Genomic DNA, 21,553 nt, shown 5'->3' with positions numbered 1-21,553 from the left:
CTAATTGATGTTCCATCTTTGGGCTCTCTCCTCTTCAAACCGTACTTCACACAGCTGCCAAACTGATAGTCCATTAAAAATCAAATATATGTATCCATAGGTTTTTTTTTTTTTTTTTTTTGCAGGGCAATGGGGTTTAAGTGACTTGCCCAGGGTCACACAGCTAGTAAGTGTCTGAGGCTGGGTTTGAACTCAGGTCCTCCTGAATCCAAGGCTAGTGCCTTATCCCTTGCGCCATCTAGCTGCCCCCTGTATCCATAGTTATTAAAATTACAAATGCAAAAATATGAAAAATAAAACCCTTGTTATAAACATGCATTGTCCAACAAAATAAATTCCATATTGGCCATGTCAGAAAATAGGTCTTTTTCTGTGTTAAGTCTTTTGGATTTATGGTTTTTCATTGCATTGATTAACTTTCTTTTTTTTTTTTTTTTTTGGTGAGGCAGTTGGGGTTAAGTGACTTGCCTAGGATCACACAGCTAGTAATTGTTAAGTGTCTGAGGCCAGATTTGAACTCAGGTTCTCCTGAATCCAGGGACGGTGCTCTATCCACTGTGCCACCTAGCTGCCCCCTTGATTAGCTTTCCAAAGTCTTACAAAGTTTTGGGTTTTTTTTTCTATAATGTTGTCATTGTAGAAATCGTTCCCTTAGTTCTGTTGACTTGACTCTCCATCAGTCCATAGAAATCTTCCCAGTTTTTTCTGAAACTGCTCATTTTATATTCCTGTACCATCATTTATTTAGCTATTCCCCTATTGATTGGCATCCTCCTATTTCTAATTTTTGGCTACTATGAAAAGAGTATCTATATATCTATATCTACCTATTTGCATATAGGTTCTCATCTTCTTTCTTTGATCTCTTGGGGGTATAGGCTTAGTAGTGGTAAAGCTGAGTCAGAGGGTACATTTTAGTAACCTTTTGGGCCTAATTCCAAATTGCTTTCCAGAATGGCTGGACCAATTCACAGATCCACCAACAATGCACCAGTATACCTGTATTCCCGTAGCTCTTCCAGGACTTGTTATTTTCCTTTATGCCGGTTTTATGGGTGTGAGATGGGATGTAAGAGTTGCTTTAATTTTCATTTCTCTAATTATTAGCTATTTAGAAGATTTTTTTTTTCATATGAATATTGATTTTCCTAAAGCACAGGTCTGACTGATCTTCACTCCCTTCCTCAAGTAACTCCGGGAGGCTTCCTCCTGCTTCTGGGATCAAATCCAAATTCCTTTGCATTGTTTTTAAAGCCTTTCACAGCCCAGCTCCAGCCTGCTCTTTTATATTGCACATTACTTTCCTTCACAGGCTGGCTCTGCCTTATTTTCAATCTCCCATCCCCATAGCTTTTGCACAATCTGGGCCCCAAGGCCTAGAAGATGCTGCCTCATTGCCTTGGCCTTGTAGAATCCCTAGTGTCCTTTTTTCAAAACTCAGTTCAGCTATTTACTTCCTACACATAGCCCATCCCTCCCTGGAGAGATGTTTTGCATTTACTTCTCTATGCACATTTACTTTGCTCCCGTATAATGCAGATTCCTTGAGGACAGGGGCTGTCTCCTTTTCATCTTTGCAGTTATAGCATTTAGCTTCATGCCCTACATATAGTAGGTGCTTAATAAATGCTTGTTGAATGTATAAAGGATGGAGCAGTTGCTCAAGGCCTTCCACAGCCTGGTACTCCCTGATTTTCCATCTTTATCTTGCATTTATCTGTTTTACAAAACAGTGATGCCCTTGTCTTCTGCCCAGCAGGTAGGTGGCAAAGTGGATTGAGCGTTGAATTTAGAGTCTAGAAGAATGAAGTTTGAATCCTTCCTTAAGACACTTGAGAACTGTGTGACCCTGGTTAGCCTTAGTTTCCTTATCTGTAAAATGGGGATGTTGATAAGAATAGCACCTGCCTCTCAGGGTTGTGGTAAGATCAAATGAGATAATATGTGTAAGACACTTTAGAACCTTCTTAAAGCATTGGAAATATGTTAGCTCTTGTTATTATCCTTCCCGTTGTCCCCTGCCCATACCACATTCATTTCTGTCTCCGTGTTTTTCTTTTATCTTCCCTGCCTCAGATACCCTCCCCATCTTCCTCCTCCTCTATCCCATCTTCTCTCTTTAAGGCCCAGTTTTAGCTTCCTCCAGGTAGCATTCCCCGGCTACTGTGGCGATTTTAATGAACACTTATTAAGTACTGATCATATGCAGAGTCACATTGTGGGGAGATACCACATTGAGCTTAAAGTCTTTTCTGTCTCTTTCACTCCTCTTCAGAGTGGGGCTCCAGGCTCTCCAGTCCTGTGCACCCTCCCCTGTCTCCCCTAGCTAGCCCCTTGTCCTTTCAGTCACCTTTCGTGATCCCACTTGGGGTTTTCTTGGCAGAGAGACTGGAGTGGTTTGCCGTTTCCTTCTCCAGCTCATTTTACAGATGAGGAAACTGAGGCAAACAGGCTTAAGTGCAGGGTCACACAGCTGGTAAATATCTGGGGCCAGATTTGAATCCAGGAAAATGAGTCTTCCTGACTCCAGACCTGGTGTTCTATCTGCTGTACCACCCAGCTGCTCCAACCGGCACTTGTCTGTGTTCTTCCCTCATCCTACACTAAGTATGCCCAGCTTTGGGTTGTTAGTGGTGGGAGCCATGTATTCCCAACCAGACTTGTTCCCAGGACAAGAGCCACGTCCCCACCTCTTCTCCCCTTCTAACAGGGCTGAGCATGGGGGGAGGCCTAACCTGCTTTTGGCCCCCGCCTTCCCGTCCCAGGTACCCGGTGATCTTGTCCATTGAGGATCATTGCAGCATTGCTCAGCAGAGAAACATGGCCCAGTACTTCAAGAAGGTGTTTGGCGATACCCTTCTTACCAAGCCTGTGGACATCGCAGCCGACGGTCTGCCTTCACCCAACCAGCTCAAGAGAAAAATCCTTATCAAGGTATCTGGGCGGGAGGCTGGGTCAAGGGGAAAGCCGGAGGCCGTGGTGAGCAGGGGAATGGGGCGATGCAGGGGTGAGGGGTGGGAATGAGGGTCCCCACTTCTCTGTGGCTCCAGTGCAGATGTCCCTCCTTCTTTCACTTCCATCCCTTCCTGGCTCCTTGTTGTCCCAGCTGCAGTTGGGAGACTGAGCCTGGTCTGGGGTGACCTTGGGGGGGTCCTGAAAATGATCTTTGTAGAGGAGCCGGGCCCGCTGTCTGGCCCGTTCAAGGACTTCTGGCCTGGCAGGTTGAGGTTTCCTAGTGAACCTGTCAGAAGGGCAGAGGTCAGATTGGGAATGGTGGGACTGAGCAAGGACCCCCGACTCCCCTTCTGGCAGCACAAGAAGCTGGCCGAAGGCAGTGCCTACGAGGAGGTGCCCACGTCAGTGATGTACTCTGAGAACGACATCAGCAATTCCATCAAGAACGGCATCCTCTACTTGGAAGACCCCATTAACCACGTGAGGGCTGAGCCAGGGCCCCTTAAGGGAAGAAGAATGAGCTGGGGGGGTGGGGGGGAAGGGGTGGGCTCGTCAATTTGTAGTCACAGGAACTAGGTTTGAATCCTGCTACTTTATACCTATCCAACTTTGAGCAGGGAGACCTGAAAAGAGCCGGGGATCTTGGGGGAGCTGGGCAGGAGTCATAGGGGGCAGTTAGAAGCCCTTCGTGACCTTGTCCTGTGGCCCTCAGGAGTGGTACCCGCACTATTTTGTACTGACCAGCAGCAAAATCTACTACTCAGAGGAGACCAACAGTGACCAGGGCAATGATGATGAGGAGGAGCCAAAGGAGGTGATGATGGAGCTGGGGTCCAGAGGGTGGAGATGGGAATGGACATGGGACAGCACATGGAAGCTGAGATCTCGGGGGATCGAGCCGTCGAGTCTGGGAGGCAGGAGTAGGTGATACTGTCTTCTTCCTCCCCTAATCCCCCAGGTGAGTAGCAGTGCAGAGCTACACTCCAGTGAGAAATGGTTCCATGGGAAGCTAGGGGCCGGTCGGGATGGGCGGCATATTGCCGAGAGGCTCCTCACCGAATACTGCATCGAGACCGGAGCCCCTGATGGCTCCTTTCTGGTTCGAGAGAGTGAGACCTTTGTCGGGGACTACACGCTCTCCTTCTGGTAAGGTCTCCTGTTGGGCCTTGTGGCCCCATTTTCCCCGGGGGTAGGGGATGGCAATGTCCCTTCCCTCTCTCCCTGCCCTCCATCAAGATTCTCCCTTAGAGTTAGATAGAGGGACCTTGTAGATGAGGAACGCTTGGTTGAACTACGTAGGTTCCCCTCCCGCTGCCATCTTGTTTCCTGAGGCCTCATGATTCTGGTCTCCTGTGATCTATGAGGCCAAGAGCCAAAGGGAAGTAGGAATGAGCTGAGCCTCCTGAGGGGCCCCTATGTCCTGTGTCCAAAGCCAGACATCTGGGGATGTCTTTGGGGGTCAGTTACCTCTGGGTTTCTGGCTTCACAAATATTCTCTCCTCTCCCCATCTCCCCCCTCCCTCCTCCAGGCGGAATGGGAAAGTCCAACATTGCCGGATTCACTCCCGCCAGGATGCCGGCAGCCCCAAATTCTTCCTGACAGACAACCTGGTGTTTGACTCGCTCTATGACCTCATCACCCACTACCAGCAGGTGCCACTGCGATGCAACGAGTTCGAGATGCGCCTTACGGAGCCTGTGCCTCAGACCAATGCCCACGAGAGCAAAGAGTGAGGGGCAGTCAAATGGGAAAGGGGATGACTGGAGGGGCCTGGGGCTCTGTGGGGCCCAATGTTATTTATTTATTCATTCATTTTTGCGGGGTAATGAAGGTTAAGTGACTTGCCCAAGGTCACACAGCTAGTAAGTGTTAAGTGTCTGAGGCTGGATTTCAACTCGGGTCCTCCTGAATCCAGGGCCTGTGCACCACCTAGCTGCCCTCAAGGGCACAGTATTATGTTAAAAGGCCTGGGGCAGGGGGGAGTGTTGTGCTAGGGATCTGGGGATGTCTCTGTCAGTGGACAGTGGAGCGCAATAACCCCAGGGACCTGCCTGCAGGTGGTACCACGCCAGTCTGACCCGAGCCCAGGCGGAGCACATGTTGATGCGTGTACCCAGGGATGGAGCCTTCCTTGTGCGAAAGCGGAGTGAACCCAACTCCTATGCCATCTCCTTCCGGTGAGGGGACTGTGGAGGGGTGTGGGGAAAGAGGCCCAGGGCCAGAGAGACTGTAACAGAGGAGGTGGCTGTGAGGGATTGCCCTGGAACTGTATCTCTGCATGGGTCATGGACGAGTCTAGGCCAGGGTAGAGAGGTGTCTTAGCCTTGTCTAGAATAGCAGGGCCAGGGTAGGGTTGGTCCTGGGCCTATGTCCAGTCAATCAGTAAGCCATCTTTTATTAAGCACAGGGATACAATTTTTTATATACACCTTTTTGGTGTTGTTTTTTGGTGAGGCAACTGGGGTTAAGTGACTTGCCCAGGGTTACATAGCCAGTAAGTGTCAAGTTTCTGAGGCTGGATTTGAACTCAGGTCCTCCTGACTCCAGGGCCGGTGCTCTATCCACTGTGCCACCTAGCTGCCCCTTTAATGAGGGGGTTGGACTAGACAATCTTTTATTTATTTATTTATTTTTGGCGAAGCAATTGGGGTTAAGTGACTTGCCAAGGTCACACAGCTAGTAAATGTATGAGACCGTATTTGAACTCAGGTTCTCCTGACTCCGGGTCTGGTGCTCTATCCACTGAGCCACCTAGCCACCCTCATACAGATTCTTAAATAGGAAATAACCCATAATCTCAAGGAGTTTACATTCGAATGGGTTAGAAATCAAGCATATTGATAAGCTATAACAGAGGTAGAGAATAAATGTCAGCAGATAGGAGGTGATTGCCGGGAGTTGGGGGGTGGGGCACTAGCATTTGAAGGTATCGGCACAAGTTTCATGTAGAGCTGTGTCTGGGAGGAGGAGAGAGTGTGTGAGGCCAAGGGGAGGAGAAAGGACATTCCAGGCCTGGAGAGAAGAGAAGAAGGCAGAGAGGTGTGTGCCCCATCTGTGATTAGGCTGGGGAAGTGATGTCCTGAAAAACTCTGTGTGCCTTGCCCCTCAGGGCAGAAGGGAAGATCAAACACTGCCGGGTCCAGCAGGAGGGGCAGACGGTGATGCTGGGTAACTCTGAGTTTGACAGCCTTGTGGATCTCATCAGTTATTATGAGAAGCATCCACTGTACCGCAAGATGAAGCTCCGCTACCCCATCAATGAGGAGGCACTAGAGAAGATGGGCACGGCGGTGAGAGAGGGACTTCTAGGGGATGGAGATGTGAGGGTGGCAGCTGGGGCTGGGGAGGTGGCTTCCGATCTGTGCATGTAGGGCCCGGGGTACATACGACGCATTGGATAGGGAGTCAGTTCAGAACTTAAAATGTAGCGCAACCAAAAAAAGAAGCATTGGGTGCAGTAGGTGATTTTGGGTGTGTGGTGAGGTTGAGAGAGGCCGTGAATGGCGGGAAGAGAGAAGGCCCATGGAGAGACAGTGGGGTTTCAGCTGGCCCAGGCAGGTTTAGATTGGTGATGGAGGGAGGGAGGGCAGGACTTAGAAATAGTCCAGGCAACAAGGCTCTTAGGAGTGGAGAAGAAGGGGCAGAGATAGAATTGATTTGGGGGAAAGTAAGGGAAGGGAGAGTGGGAGATGACACCCTGAGAGAATAGGAAGATAGCAGTAGCAGTACCATCAACACAAATAGAAGACCTTGGAGGGAGGGCAGGTTGTGGGAGAAAACAGTGAGCTTCATTTTGGACATAGTGATTTTTGAGGTGTTGGTTCGAGGTGTTTTGATGTGTCTGACATGCAGATCCTGTCTCACTAGTAGTTGGAAATGCATCTCTGAAGCTCAGGGCTAGAGGGAGAGATTCAGGAGTCATCAGCATTGAGCATTGAAGTCATGGAAATGGATGAAATGGTCAAGGGAGAGAGTGTAGAGAGAAGACCAAGGTCGGGGCCAAGGGAAATAACTCTTTAGGGAGTGGGAGGAAGATGAGGAGGAGAGACCAAGAACCAGCCGTCAAAGAGGAAGGAGATTCTGGGGCCAGGGAAGCCGAGAGAAGTGTGAGTTTGAAGAAGGGGGTCGTGTGGGCCTCCAACCAGAGGCAGAGATGAGACCAGAGATACCCGCTCTCCCTCATTGGAAGTCACACTCTTTTCAGGAGCCAGACTATGGAGCCCTGTATGAAGGACGGAACCCAGGTTTCTATGTGGAGGCAAACCCTATGCCAACTTTTAAGGTAAAGGGGTCTAGGTGGCACGGGGGACCAAATGCTAGACTTTGAGTCAGGAAGACTTATGTTCGAATCTTGCCTTACACACTTAGCTGTGTGACCTTGGGCAAGTCACTTTCTCTCAACCTCAGTTTCCTCATCTGTAAAATAAGGATAATAACAGCACTAACCTCACAGGATTGTTGTAACGATCAGATGAGATAATAACCTTTGCTTTGCAAACCTGAAAATGCTCTACGAGCCCTTAGCCACGTTTACTAGATGCTACCACCTTGATGTTGTGTCCCCGTGGCCACTCACTGCTCATGCAGGTTCTTTCCAGGGACTGGGAATCCCTTCCTGGGACCTCCCTTTTCCCTGGGGCAGAGCTGTCTGCGGCCTCATGGCTGCTTCTCTTTGGGCTATCTCTTGGGGGTGAGAGATAATTGGGGAGATTTCCCATAGGGTGGGTGTTTTAGATCCCTTCTTCCTTCCCCTTCCCCCTGCCCCATATCTGAACTCCAAGACTTGTGGTCACTCTTCAGCTTCCCCTCCTTTGGAAGGGATGCCGGCCGCTCAGCACTGAGCAGAGGCATTCCTGGGAGGCCAGAAGAGAGTTTTTCAGGATGGCTGGAAAAAGGGGGATCTGGTCCTGAGAAGGGTTAGATAATGAGAGGCCCCTTTGGGCTCTGAAATGTTGTCACCTTCCAGGGCTGAGGATCTTCCTCCTCCAGGTCCGAGCAGGGATCTCTTGAAGCTTAGTTTTCTTCCCCCGGGGCAGATTGAGGACTGAAAATCCCAGAATTGCTGGGGTCCTCTCACTGGGCAGGCAGGACTCAGCTAGACATCTAAGCTCCAGTTCCTGCCCAGGTTACTCTAAAGCGTGCCATCGGGGTAGCTAGGTGGCACAGTGGATAAAGCACTGGCCCTGGATTCAGGAGGAACTGAGTTCAAATCCGGCCTCAGACACTTAACACTTACTAGCTGTGTGACCCTGGGTAAGTCACTTAACCCTAATTGCCTCACTAAAAAAATAAAATAAATAAATAACTAAATAACTAAATAACTAAATAACTAAATAAATAAAGCGTGCCATCTGTCAGTCAGAAGAGGGCACAGCTAATGGGTCTAGGGGGAAGCTTCATTAAGAGCAAACCTTAAATTAAGAGATGAGCTAGACCAAATTCCTGGTTTGTTTTGGTTTGTTTTTTTACAGAAGAAATAGGCCTAGAGAGGGAAAGGGACTTGCCCAAGGTCACACAGATGATGAGTAGCAGAGGCAGATTTTGAATCTAGGTTCTCTGGCACCAAATCAGTGATTTTTCCTTTACATATCCCTGCTGCTTCTTCCTCGGCTATTGGAGTTGGAAAGGACCTTCACACAGAAAATATGGGATAATATATATCTTATCTGAGCAGATTTATGTGGGCATATGTGAATGTATCTGGGCATGTGTGCATGTGTGTGTGTGGGGAGGTGGGGTGATAGCTCTCCCATGTGGAGGATGGACCAGATGAACAGTGAGTCAGGCAGCATTGTCAGCTGGCTAGAGTGAACATAGCATGGAATTTGCAGACAAGACCTGGGCTTGACCAGTCTGCGCTGCTGTGGATTACCTGTGTGCCTTTGGATAAGTCCTTTCCTCTCCCTGGGCCTCAGCTTCCTCCTCTGTAAATTGAGAGACTTGGACCAGATGGCCTCTGAGGTCCCTTGCAGCTCGGCATTATTCGTAAAAGGAGATTGAACGAGATGACCTTTCAGTGTGCTCTCTCTCCCTGCCCCCTTCTCGCTCCCTCCCTTTTTTTCTCCCTCTCCCTTTCTCTCCTTCTCCCCCACTTTATTTTATTTTTTGAGGCAACTGGGGATAAGTGACTTGCCCAGGGTCACACAGCTAGTAAGTGTCAAGTGTCTGAGGTCAGATTTGAGCTCAGCTCTTCTTGACTCCAGGGCCGGTGCTCCATCCACTGCACCACCTCGCTGCCCCTCTCCCCCACTGTAAATCCTGTGGAAGCAGTACAGGGTTAGGTCATCCACTCTCCAGGCCACCTCCCTTATATCACAGACAGTGCAGAACTGTCCACAAGGTTCCTCCCAGGGGACCCTCTGAACTTTTAGCTCAGCTTTTTTCCTTGAAGCTTTTGCTCCTCATTTGAGTAGTAAATCATGTGGGACAACGTCAGTGGCCCAGGATCGAGGCCCTTGCTACCTTCCCCGCCTCAGCAACACCAGGACACATTTTCTGAACACAGATACCTCTTTCTCTACCAGGGCTTGTTAGGGGCAGGGTCCCCGTGCCCTCCCCCTTTTGACCAGCCCCACTGTCTCCCCAGTGTGCAGTCAAAGCCCTCTTTGACTACAAGGCACAGCGGGAAGATGAGCTGACCTTTACGAAGAGCGCCATCATCCAGAATGTAGAAAAGCAGGACGGAGGCTGGTGAGTTGGCGCCGTCTGGGGGGTTCTTTTGGGGGAACTTCCAACCCAAGACTATCCCAACTCCACCCTCTTGGACAAAGAGTTCTGATAGTGGGAAGGGCTGAGGATGTGGTTGGTTTCCAGAAGGCTTGAGAATTGGGCCCATAATTGAAGGCATGGAAATCATGGGATCTCCATGCTTGGGTGGGTCTGGACTCTCACTGGTGTGCTGGTGTCTGAGTGCATACATGCACTTAGGAATGTGCCAGTGCCCAGCTTGGTGCTAGCATTCTGTGTGGGGGGAGGAGAGATAGGGAGGTGGTGAGCATGGCCATTCATCAAGCGTGTGCCCTTGTTTCTTGTGGTCGGAGTCCCATGTTCCAGGGTCCTAGGTGTCCTGTCTGTCTTGCAGGTGGAGGGGAGACTATGGAGGGAAGAAGCAGCTCTGGTTCCCATCCAACTACGTGGAAGAGATGGCCAATCCCGCTGCTCTGGAGCCGGAGAGGGAGGTGAGGCCACAGGAGGTTCCTGTATGCGTGCGCGGCCCCCTCCTCCCGGCAGGAGCGTCCCTTCTTGAGCAGGGGGCTTTTGGCCAGAAGGTCTCACCTGCACCATGACATAATTCATCCACCCGTAGAACCACCTGGGTGTGGACAAGCTGATGGTCACTGTGGTTTTGCTCTCTACAGCAGCTGGACGAGAACAGCCCCCTGGGGGATCTGCTCCGCGGAGTCCTGGATGTGCCAGCCTGTCAGATCGGTGAGCCCGGGCCCTGCCCTTACTTGTCCTGGACCAGCCTCCTCCACTTTAGGCTGGGCTCAGGGTCGCGTGTGGCTCCCGGCGGGCTGTTCTCATCTAGACTTCTAAGCCTGTGTCTGTATTGTGGGGCTAGGGCCCGGGGCAGATGAGGCTTCCAGCTGCTGACCTGTTTTCTCTGGTTGGGCCTTTGCCTTGTAGCTATCCGCCCAGAGGGCAAGAACAACCGGCTGTTTGTCTTCTCCATCAGCATGACTTCCATCGCACATTGGTCCCTGGATGTGGCCGCTGATTCACAGGAGGATCTACAAGACTGGGTGAAGAAGATCCGAGAGGTAGCCCAGACTGCAGATGCCCGGGTGAGGGGCTGCCCTCCTGGGAAGGGTGGGAGGAGATGGAATAGGGTGGTGTGGAGTGGCTGTAGGGCGGGGCTGCACTCACTCTAGTTCATGCCTTTTTTTTTTTTTTTTAAAGTGAGGCAATTGGGGTTAAGTGACTTGCCCAGGGTAGCACAGCTAGTAAGTGTAAAGTGTCTGAGGCCAGATTTGAATTCGAGTCTTCCTGAATCCAGGACCAGTGCTCTATCCACTGATCCACCTAGCTGCCCCTAGCTCACGCCTTTTTTTTTTTTTTTTTTTGCTGGGCAATGGGGGTTAAGTGACTTGCCCAGGGTCACACAGCTAGTAAGTGTCAGGTGTCTGAGGCCGGATTTGAACTCAGGTACTCCTGAATCCAGGGCCGGTGCTTTATCCACTGTGCCACCTAGCCACCCCTAGCTCAAGCCTTTTTAAGGGTTGGGGAGAGGTCCTGGGGGGATGAGCTCTGGGATGGCTCAGAGAATGCCCCCTTAGGCTCTTCCCTGAAGCGAGGAGAGTGTTTGGAGGGCTGGCCCTGGCCGTCATTATTATGTTAGGTCATGTCAGAGCCACGGGACCTAATGTACCTCTTTGCTGTGCAGCTAACAGAGGGAAAGATGATGGAACGAAGGAAGAAAATTGCCTTGGAGCTGTCTGAACTCGTCATCTACTGTCGGCCCGTGCCCTTTGATGAGGATAGTGAGTAAGGGAGGGAGGGAGGGAGGGAGGCAAAGGCCACCCTGGAGCCTGCTGGGCAACTGATGCTATATGTGTGTGCGCACATGTGCGTGTGTATGTATGCATGTGTACGTGTGTGCACATGTGTATGCAGGCAGTGTGAGGCTGCATGGGTGGTACTTGTCTGGATTGTGACTGTCGGTACATAGGACTGTGCAGTGGGAATGCTAGGGGAAGGAGATGGCCCTGGGCCAGGGGCTCTGCCCCAGCCTGGCTGGCACGGGCTGAGGGGATGGGTCTTGGCTGTAATGGCTGCTCCTTGTCTATGGCTTGGGTTGGCAGGAGCCCAATGGCCAGGTCCATGACCTCTTCCTCCTGTGTCCCCAGAGATTGGCACCGAGCGGGCCTGTTACCGAGACATGTCGTCCTTCCCTGAGACCAAGGCTGAGAAATACGTGAACAAAACCAAAGGCAAGAAGTTCTTGCAGTATAACCGGCTCCAGCTGTCGCGCATCTACCCCAAGGGCCAGCGGCTGGACTCCTCCAACTATGACCCTCTGCCCATGTGGATTTGTGGCAGCCAGCTTGTGGCCCTCAACTTCCAGACTCCAGGTGAGGGGCATTTGAGGAAGGCTGTAATTTTTGTGGGGTGTGGGGGTGGGCTTAGGGGTTTCTCCTCCTCTTTTTCCTACTGGGCCCCCAAAGATCTGGGTCATTCACCTCAACTGAGGGGTCCGAAGGTAAATTGAGTTCACTACAGTTTAATTCATTTCTTCTAGATAAGCCCATGCAGATGAACCAGGCCCTGTTCATGTCCAGTGGGCGCTGTGGGTATGTGATGCAGCCCAGCAACATGAGAGATGAAGTCTTCGACCCCTTTGACAAGTGCAGCTTGCGTGGGGTAGAGCCATGTGCAGTCTGTATTGAGGTGGGTAGGCTAGTAAGCCCTTGGGGGGAGGCTGGGGAGGCACCACTGCCACCATCATAGCACAGCCAACGCCCCTCAGGGCAGGGTTGGCTTCTAGACCCACAGGTGGCCAAGCTTACTTGTTTCTGGGAGATGAAGGGGTGTAACCAGGCAGGGAGCGGCTGATCAATCCTCCTAGGCCTGCCTCACGTTGGAAGATGCTGCTTGCCCATTGGAAAAGGTCTGGCTAACCCAGGGATGTCTATTTTAGAACCTGTCTTGCACCCACAAAAAGCTGGAACTGTCTTAGGAGGAGAGACTGGGCTCTATTCTGTGGTGTCTGTCATACCAGGGGCTGTAGGTAGACAAAGCAGGTCTAGAGAGGTTTGGGATAGAGAGTCTGGTAGATCTAAGCAGATAGCCTCAGGAGGAGTGCACAGCTAGTAGAGACAGAAGCAGGTAAACGAGCCGAGTTAGGGAGTTTGGACCCTATCTCGGCAGGTGCGGTATGCAGTAATAATGCTTTTCTCACAACCACTCCGTGAGGTGGGTACAAGCAGAAGAGGAAACTGAGTCTTAGAAAGGTCTTCTTCCCTGTGGTCACCCAGACCACATAACTCACCTTCTGAGGACTGAGAATGTGATGCTGTCTAAAATCCAATATTAATTGTAGAGCTGCCACTTTTTGTTGTTGTTGGGCAATTGGGGTTAAGTGACTTGCCCAGGGTCACACAGCTAATAAGTGTTAAATGACTGAGGCCAGATTTGAACTCAGGTCCTCCTGAATCCAGGGCCGGTGCTCTATCCACTGTGTCACCTAGCTGCCCCGAGCTGCCACTGTCTTAAAGGGTGGTGAGGTTACGAATTCAGAGATTGAGGGCTAGAAGGGATGTCAGAGGATCAAGTCCAACTTCCTCTTTCGAAGGAAAACGGGACTGCAAGAGGTGAATTTACTTGCCCAAGGTCACAGATGATAAGGAGCAGAGATGGGATTTGAACTCTTAAATTCAGGGCTGTTTCTGTTGACTCATCACATGGCATGGCCATACTTGGCACGTCCTTCCGTGGTACAGTGTGCAGGGGAGAAGGTAGCCATTAGTTTGGCTGAAGACCCCCAGGAGGGTGGTAGGTGTCAAGTGTGGGCTGGATGCGGGGCCTCCTTGGGAGTCCTCTTTGTGTGAGACGGGGTGTGCTGCCCGGCACAGAGCAATCCTGGAGACTGGTGAAGACGTGCTCTGGATGATGTGCCTCTGAGCCTGTGCTGCCAATCCTGGAAGGCAGTCAGTCCTTCCATAATTACCCTTTCTAGATGATCTGCATCCCTGCGGGCACCTCAGGAGGGTTTCTGGTGAAGGAATGACATGGGCTGCAGGGACCCAACATGAACAGTGTTTGGTGTGATGTCCAGGCAGGCTTCATTCTCAGAATCAATCCCACTAGGGGACCATAGAAGGGTTTCTTGGGTGGGTGATGGAAGACTCTGCTGAGCCTCATGAGGGTCATGGAGTGGAACCCTCGAGGGGAAGGAGCGGGAGGAGGAGCAACATCTATCAATAGTTGAGCAAGGTGAAGGGTTCAGGTGGGTGAAGTCTGAGAACTCTGCTCCTCATCCAGAGTCAGGGGCCTAGCAGAGCCGTAAGGGCAGAGCGGAAGGCCGTCCGACGAGCACTGGCCCACCCATGGGCTAGAGAAGGCTGGCTATGGCTCTGAGCAGCAGCTTCTTTGCGACCCAGCAGAGGGCGTCTTGTCTCCACCCATCTGGCCTCCCAGTTTGGCACAGTCCTACACAGGCCGGCTGGGCCCCAGGCTCAGGAGTGCATCACTGCTGCCTGGTCTGCCTCTGCCTCAGGGCTTGGCCTGTCTGGGCTTTTGAGTCACGGCAGACCCTGGCCCAAGATACTCTCTAACCCAAGAGGGGAACCAGCCTGTAGGGGATGGGAGGGGGTGTGTGTCTGTATAGGGACTGGAGACAAACCATCTCTGCCCTGCTTAGGTCCTGGGGGCCCGGCACCTCCCCAAGAATGGCCGTGGCATCGTGTGTCCTTTCGTGGAAATTGAGGTAGCCGGGGCCGACTACGACAACATGAAGCACAAGACAGAATTTGTGGGTGAGGCCCAGGTGGGATGGGGTGGTGGCAGCCCTGACACATCCTGACGCATCCTCCCTGATGACCTGGGGCACTGTTTGGGTGGGTTTGTCATGGCCAGGTCATAGTTGGTCAGTCTCACGTGTCACTGGCCTTTTCTTTGTGTGTGCATCTCAGAGGAGTTTTGGGGTGTTTAGTCTCTTCAGCCTAAGAAAGAGCTTGTGAAAACAATCTCTTCCCTTCACACCCCCCTCACCAACCTTATACTTGGCTTCCTTTCCCTTCCCTCTAACTTTCCAAACAGTGTGGGCACAAGTTAGAGCTGCTAATTGCTTGGGAGAGAGGGGGAAGATATCTACCTGCCCCCCAACAGCTTGGTTAGCGGTAACCCCCTAACCCTTTGGTCCCAAAGTTTAGCCCTGTCATTGCTATATATAGGAGAAGAATGGCCTCAGAAGAAGGGGTTGCCGGGGGGGCCTGACTCCCTCAGCCCTATGACATCTTCCTTCAACATTCTGTCTGCTTCTCCTCCCATGCAGTGGGGAGTCAGGGGGCTGGGGATGCCTAGGAGCCAGATTGAGATGCTGATTACTGGTTCTGTCTTCTCTGCTTTCCAGTGGACAATGGCTTGAACCCTGTATGGCCAGCAAAGCCCTTCCAGTTCCAGATTAGTAACCCTGAGTTTGCTTTCCTGCGCTTTGTGGTGTATGAAGAAGACATGTTCAGCGACCAGAATTTCCTGGCTCAGGCCACCTTCCTGGTGAAAGGCCTAAAGACAGGTATGGGCAGGGGGTTGGGTGGGGCTGCCAGCAGCTGGCCCATTCAGGGAGGCTTGAAGGACCTCTATTGATGACTAAGTCACAAGGACACAGTCACTTAGCCCACAGAGAAGTTTGGGAAACCATGACCTGGCTCCTTTTTGCTCTTTAGGGAAACCTCCCATGCTATAGGTAGGTGTGGTACCCACACAACTTTCCTAACACCCACTTCCAAGGGTGGACCAGCCAGGCCCAGTGGGTGTTATTGTGCTGAGCTATGGCCTGGCCACAGTCCTCAGCCTTTTCACTCACTCGATGTCTGTGATAGGAGAACTCCTGGAAAGGCCCTTTTGACCCCCAATTATCTCCCTACTGGGCTTCATTCTGGAACCCGATCCTGAGATCCCACCATTAGAGCTTCATTTTTTTGGGTTGTCACCTTGCACAGTGACCTTAGAAGCTGACTCCATAAATGTTTGATTCTTACTGGCTGCCAGTTCTCTTCAGATGCTAAGCATAATGTAGCATCAGTATTACAACTGCGGAGAGTGAGCAGATACCCTGGAGAGGGCTAGCTCTCGTGACGTCATACTTTCATAGACATTGACCCTTTGGTTTTCCTCTGACAACCGGCTGAAGTTGTGGGGAGATGCTGGAGAAAGGGTCGTGGAATAGGGTGAGGGGAGTTCTCTTTCTCCGGCTGTAGAGGCTTGGGCAGAGAAAGCCAAGGCCTTGTCACGCAGCTCAGTGTAAAGGGGAGGATGGGTGGGGAGAGGAAGGTAAGCCCAGAAACCAGGAGTCCCGTGCGTGTGGCAACCTCACCTGGGGCGTGGGGTGGTGTTTTCTTGGTTTCAGGATACAGAGCGGTGCCTTTGAAGAATAACTACAGTGAGGATTTGGAGCTGGCCTCTCTGCTTATCAAAATAGACATATTTCCTGCCAAGGTACTTGCTGCCCACTTCGGGCTACTTGTGTCAGGAGGAGCTGCAGAAGGGGTCTTAAAGATACTAGGTGAGGGGCAGCTAGGTGGCGCAGTGGATAAGGCACCAGCCTTGGATTCAGGAGGACCTGAGTTCAAACCCAGCCTCAGACACTTACTAGCTGTGTGACCCTGGGCAAGTCACTTAACCCCCATTGCCCTGCCCCTCCCCCCCCCCCAAAAATTATATAAAAAAAGATGTAGGTGGTGTCAGAAGGAAGGCAGGGGATGCCCTAGCCTGGGGTGGGGGTGGGGCACAGGGAGATCTAAAACTCTGCTTGGGGGGGTGGGGTGGGGACAGCCTGGGTCTAAGCACATTTTTTGGCTTTTTTTAGAGGCTTCTCAGCCAGGAGAGCTGGGGGTGAGGGCCAATCCTGGTAGCTGCAGAGGCCATAGCAGGTTGTGTGTGTGTGTGTGTGTGGGGCTTCTTCCTAAAGCAGGAGAACGGTGAAGTCAGTGCCTTTGGCAGCTCATCATTCCGAGAACGGGGCTCTGAATCCTCAGGCCAGCTACTCCATGGTCGAGCCCGAGAGGGCTCCTTTGAGGCCCGCTATCAGCAACCATTCGAGGACTTGCGCATCTCCCAGGAGCACCTTGCAGACCACTTTGAAAGCCGGGAACGCAGGTGCCAGATGTCTTCTCCTTTCTTTCCTTCCCGCCTCCTCCTCCTCCTCCTGGGGCTGGTAGGGAGAGGCAGGAATGCAGCCCAGGCACTCACTGTGAGCTTCACATGGGTGCCAGGCTTTGGCCCAGCTTTTCTGGTTCCGGGTTTCCCAACAGGTCTCTTTCACCATTTGCAAAGGCTTGGATGGAATGAGCCAAGGCAGCATCATGCAGCTCAGAGGGCACTGGCTGCCGCTTAAATGTTCAGGAGCAGTCCTTGACCCAGATTCCATTGAGGGCGGGCTGGATGTGGGCCACATGCCAGTATATAGCCATCTACCTTTTTGCTAAAACTGAGCCATCCTGGAGTACACATGTGTTTGCCTGTGCTTTAAAACTCGTCACTGTGCACTCGCTGTTGATATCCAAAAAAGGGTCTGGGAGCCTCAGAGTGTAGGGCAGTGGGAAAGGCTGTGGTGGTGATTCTGTTATTCAGATAATCTGCCAATCAGAAGAGCCTTGTCTAATGAATGTCATTTATGGCAGAGTGAGCACCCCCTCAGTGAGTCCCACTAGTCAAGATCATAGAATCGAGAGCTAGAAGCATTCATCAAGGGCCTGCTCTGTGCTAGCAGAGTGCCAAGTTACAAGCGGCATGGCCCAGCCTTATACAGGAGGGTGAATGGCTTGCCTGGGCCCCCAGGATTTTAAATGGCTGAGGCAGAGTCCAGTGTTCTTGCTGCTATACTAGCACTTGGGACTTCAGCCCAAGCCACAAATGGCACTTTATGCTGGTATTTATGCCTTTCTTGGGTGTTCATTTAATATTATTATTAATGGGAATGAGTTGTCTCATAGCTACATCCTTGGCTCTTGTCCACCCTTAGCAGATCCTTTAGGGGGCGGCTTCACCTCAGGGACCCCTCTGTCCCAATCAGGACCTTTGCTTCTCCTCCTTTAGGGCACTTCGGAGAACTCGTGTCAATGGAGACAACCGCCTCTAGACTCGACCACACTGGCCTTTGAGAATTACATGGGTGGTAGCAGCAGATGCCTTGTGGAATTCTGTGAACTGGTTTCTATGGAGACGACACTGCTCTGGCTCTTCCTTCAGGCAGCCCTCCTGCATTCTCTGCCTGCAGCCTGATGTTCTGGTAGAGATATGTTACACAAAAACCAAGCCATTGTTCAGCTCTTTTACTGTCCCAAGTCTGTTCACTCTTGTCCAGGGAAAAGGCAAGAAGACTGTATACCATGCCTGGCACTGAGCACAAACATCTTGTCCCAACTCCCCAGAGACTGGTGCTCTCGTCTCACCTCTCCTGGAAAGGACAGGGCCTTTGTCCCAGCTCCCTCAGTCACAGGGAGAGTTGGGCTTGTCAGTCACCCATCCTACCCACCAGAGCGTGTGGGAGCTCTGAGGAGCTCTGGACAGATTCCTGAGAATGACCAAGGGGCTGATTACTGTCTTTGCTGTTTCCCTAAGGGACCTACAAAGACTAACCCCCAAGAACAAAGTTTACATCCTCCTGTAGCTTTAAAACCACAAATGAACAGTGTGAGAGGGCTAATGTTCCTGAGTGGTTTGTACCTTGGCTGATCCAGGCCCAGTGGTTGCCTTGTCAGTCAGACCTGAAACCCCCTAGGGGTGTCTATGCTGAATATTCTACTTGGCAAGTGGGGTAAGAAAGGCAATATTGCAGACACACAGTATGGCCCTGGAACACTAACCTTTCAGGATGGAATGCTCTCCTGAAGTTAAAACATGTTACAAACAGCAGTATTATTTTTTCTTCTAAATTGTATTGTAACTAAGTTATTTACTCCTCCCCATACTGTTCCTGTCATCACAGGTGAATCCCCAAAGCAGGTGGCATTTTAAAAAAAAAAAAAGACTGCCACCAACCACCCATGTGCAGCTTCCTGAGCTGAGATGCTCAGAGTTGGCTGGTTGGTGGACCTTCAAGCAGTGACTTAGTCAGTGTTAGTGGCAGTGCCAGGAGAGACTGGGGAGGAGAATAGCTGACTTTTTATTTTTTATTTTTTTAAGGGAAAGAGGGCACATTTTAGAACTCTTAAGTTTTTTTAGGCATGAAAAGGGAATATGGAGTTGTATTCAGCAAGAGCAAGGGAGGCCATTAGGAAATCCCTATGTCTGATGTTGAATGGTCAGGAAGACATGAATGAAGTTGAACTAGCAGCTTGGATACTGCATAGTTTGTCTACCTGCTTGGAATGACTGACCCTCTGGCCCCACGGAGAAAGCCTTCCCTCAGACCTGACTGGTAGACACAGACTTACTTTGGTTGGGAGAATAGATACTATAGAACCTATACCTGGTGTCTCCTGTCCTAGTCATGAGAAGTCAGTGCCTGCCCTGGGGCTGAGGCTCACAGGGAGCTGGCCCTCAGCTGCCATCCTTCAGCACAGGCCAACCTGCCATCCCCAGTTTTGGACCCTCGAGACCTGACTGCCAAATAAAAAGGCTTCATGTGATTCTCCCCCACCCCCCCAATGGTGTATTCTTTTTTTTTTTTTTTGCAGGGCAATGGGGTTAAGTGACTTGCCCAGGGTCACACAACTAGTAAGTGTCAAGTGTCTGAGGTCAAATTTGAACTCAGGTACTCCTGAATCCAGGGCCGGTGCTTTATCCACTGTGCCACCTAGCTGCCCCAATTGGTATATTCTTTACAGGAGCAAGGGGTGGGGGCTGGGAAATTATTAGCACTTAGTCACCTATAGTAAGCCTATGTAGGAAGCAAAGATGATGTTACCAGATAAATTGGAAATACAACGTGTCCCAAAAGTCTAAGTGTCATAGTAAGCTGGCTTATGATGATAGTACAACTTTTGGGACACCCTGTATTGTCAAACACCTAATGCTCATAGCTCTTTTTTGCCTGAGTAATTCTCTCTCATCCCCTTTAAGGGGTGGGAGAGAGGGCAGTTAAGCAGGGAAGCTTCCAATTCCCTGTTTCAAAACTTCCATTCAGACAAGCTTTTCCCGTAATGCCAGCAACCCAATAGGTATATCCTCTGTCAGTCTGTAAAGAAGTTTAATGATCTCTTGTCACCTCCCCGGTTCCCCCCAACCCTGTCCTCAAAAGGCCCCAAGCTGCTGAAAGCAGACCTATCTATCCCTGGCCAGACTGCTGCTGAGCAAGTATTTCATATAAACTATCTCCCATTTCAAACTCCCATTTCAGCAGTTTATATATAAGCCTAGGCAGACCTATGCTGATTTCAAATAGTCAATGTAGAATGAATTCCTAAAGCCCAAAGCATATTCTCCAGCAATAGGGAATATCTAAAGAAAAAAGAAACGAGGGAGATATTACTATTGTCAACCTGAGGTGGTGTAAAAATTGTAACCATAAAGAAAAACAATTTGGACTCCAGGCTATATCAGATGCCGGCCCAAAGGAGCATTTAAAAGAAAATGTCTCTTTTATGGGTATTTTATTGAAACTCACTCGGAGAATTGTATGCTCAGTTGGTTCTTAATGCCATCGCTACCCGGTTCTTTTCCAAAATGGCCCCCTCCCCCCCAAAGTACTTATGTTAGCCTGTGGTGCGGAGGAGCAGGAAAGCATTGCTTTGCAGAGATTTGGAAAAAAGGAAGTTATTGGGAGTACTTTAAACCATCAGTGAGCTGAAAGCACAAGGAAGGCCTTGGGCATCTGGTTGTCAGCCCTCTCTTTGTTCCCCCAGGGCTCTATTGGAAGGTATATGCTAACATATGGTCTAGCCTACTTGAAGGGGAAGAATAAGTACTCTTAGTTGTTTGTAGGTGGAATTTGATGTTACCTCCTGGGGGCATTAAATGACTACACAGGAGGCATCAGGAAAAGTGATCCTTCTCATTGTTTGCATAAAAAGGTGGCCCAGGCCACCTTATGGCAACATCGTCCAGACTCATAGTATGCATTTCAGTCTAGGAGTCAGTTCCCATTGGAATCAGCTTTGGGTTTAAAAAATTTGATTCCTGTTTTCCATTCTATCCTTTTGGTTTTTAATATTAGAAAAATGGTAACATCTTGACGCCGTAAGAGTGCTTTTCCTGATTTAGTAAATGGTGAGGATGGACAGTGGCGTATACCACTGTCAAGTCTACTTCATTACAAAATGTACTTTGTTCATTTATTCTGACAAGTTTAGTTTTTATGAATAAATACCTCAGTTTATTAGCAAGCTTTCTTTATAGTACATATTTTGTCAAAAGGATGAGATGAAGTAATATCTATTTAAGCTTCTCAAGTAATGGTTGAACTTATGATAACTGGCCTTTATCAGAATGTTTTGATGTTTCTAAAGAAAATGTCTCAATTCTAAGTTAAAATTTTAAGAATCTTTTCATTCAGCTGTAGCCTCCATTTATTTCAGATGAACATGGTTAGCAAAATTAAGAGGCCTAGATGAGGCCAGAGACATGGGGCACAATCCTGCTCTATACTCATACCTTCAATTTATCACTTAAGCTAATTCAAATGAATCCTAACCAGACTACAGGAATACCATGGAAGATTGGTTTTGCAGTGGTTTTATCATTCCCCTTTCAATTACTGCTGTGGTTTTTGTTTTTGAGGCAATTGGGGTTAAGTGACTTGCCCAGGGTCACACAGCTAGTAAGTAGCAAGTGTCTTATGCCGGATTTGCACTCAGGTCCTCCTGACTCCAGGGCCGGTGCTCTATCCACTGCGCCACCTAGCTGCCCCTGCTGTTTTTATTCATTGAAAGACTAGTTTGGTGTAGCTTGTTCAAACCATGAAGTGTATAAGAGATGCCTCCAAGGGTTTGGGATGGG

The 21,553-nt window shown here is 50.2% G+C and overlaps 1 protein-coding gene across 9 annotated transcripts in view; it reads left to right on the top strand.

Annotated features, from left to right (window-relative positions):
- The window catches only part of PLCG1 (phospholipase C gamma 1), a 90,558-nt gene that overhangs the window by 51,211 nt on the left and 17,794 nt on the right, over positions 1-21,553 (top strand). For 3 of the 9 annotated variants that reach the window (XM_043990108.1, XM_043990109.1, XM_043990106.1), the window contains exons 15-34: positions 2,766-2,934; positions 3,313-3,435; positions 3,668-3,769; positions 3,914-4,101; positions 4,485-4,685; positions 5,014-5,133; positions 6,066-6,246; positions 7,161-7,238; positions 9,543-9,646; positions 10,038-10,134; positions 10,315-10,384; positions 10,583-10,740; positions 11,340-11,436; positions 11,803-12,027; positions 12,195-12,343; positions 14,316-14,430; positions 15,027-15,188; positions 16,023-16,111; positions 16,584-16,771; positions 17,711-19,255. In XM_043990108.1, the coding sequence (XP_043846043.1) occupies positions 2,766-2,934; positions 3,313-3,435; positions 3,668-3,769; positions 3,914-4,101; positions 4,485-4,685; positions 5,014-5,133; positions 6,066-6,246; positions 7,161-7,238; positions 9,543-9,646; positions 10,038-10,134; positions 10,315-10,384; positions 10,583-10,740; positions 11,340-11,436; positions 11,803-12,027; positions 12,195-12,343; positions 14,316-14,430; positions 15,027-15,188; positions 16,023-16,111; positions 16,584-16,771; positions 17,711-17,753 (2,659 nt within the window). In that variant the 3' untranslated portion in view covers positions 17,754-19,255. Of the gene's footprint in view, positions 1-2,765; positions 2,935-3,312; positions 3,436-3,667; positions 3,770-3,913; positions 4,102-4,484; positions 4,686-5,013; positions 5,134-6,065; positions 6,247-7,160; positions 7,239-9,542; positions 9,647-10,037; positions 10,135-10,314; positions 10,385-10,582; positions 10,741-11,339; positions 11,437-11,802; positions 12,028-12,194; positions 12,344-14,315; positions 14,431-15,026; positions 15,189-16,022; positions 16,112-16,481; positions 16,543-16,583; positions 16,772-17,710; positions 19,256-21,553 lie in introns of those variants that run through there. The other 6 variants (XM_043990114.1, XM_043990113.1, XM_043990112.1 and 3 more) reach the window with 4 other exon arrangements.

This window comes from Dromiciops gliroides, chromosome 2 (assembly GCF_019393635.1).
Source record: "Dromiciops gliroides isolate mDroGli1 chromosome 2, mDroGli1.pri, whole genome shotgun sequence".
Taxonomy (NCBI): Eukaryota; Metazoa; Chordata; class Mammalia; order Microbiotheria; family Microbiotheriidae; genus Dromiciops; species Dromiciops gliroides.
The sequence above is the reverse complement of the archived record's forward strand: the minus strand, read 5'-3'. Positions and strand labels throughout refer to the sequence as shown.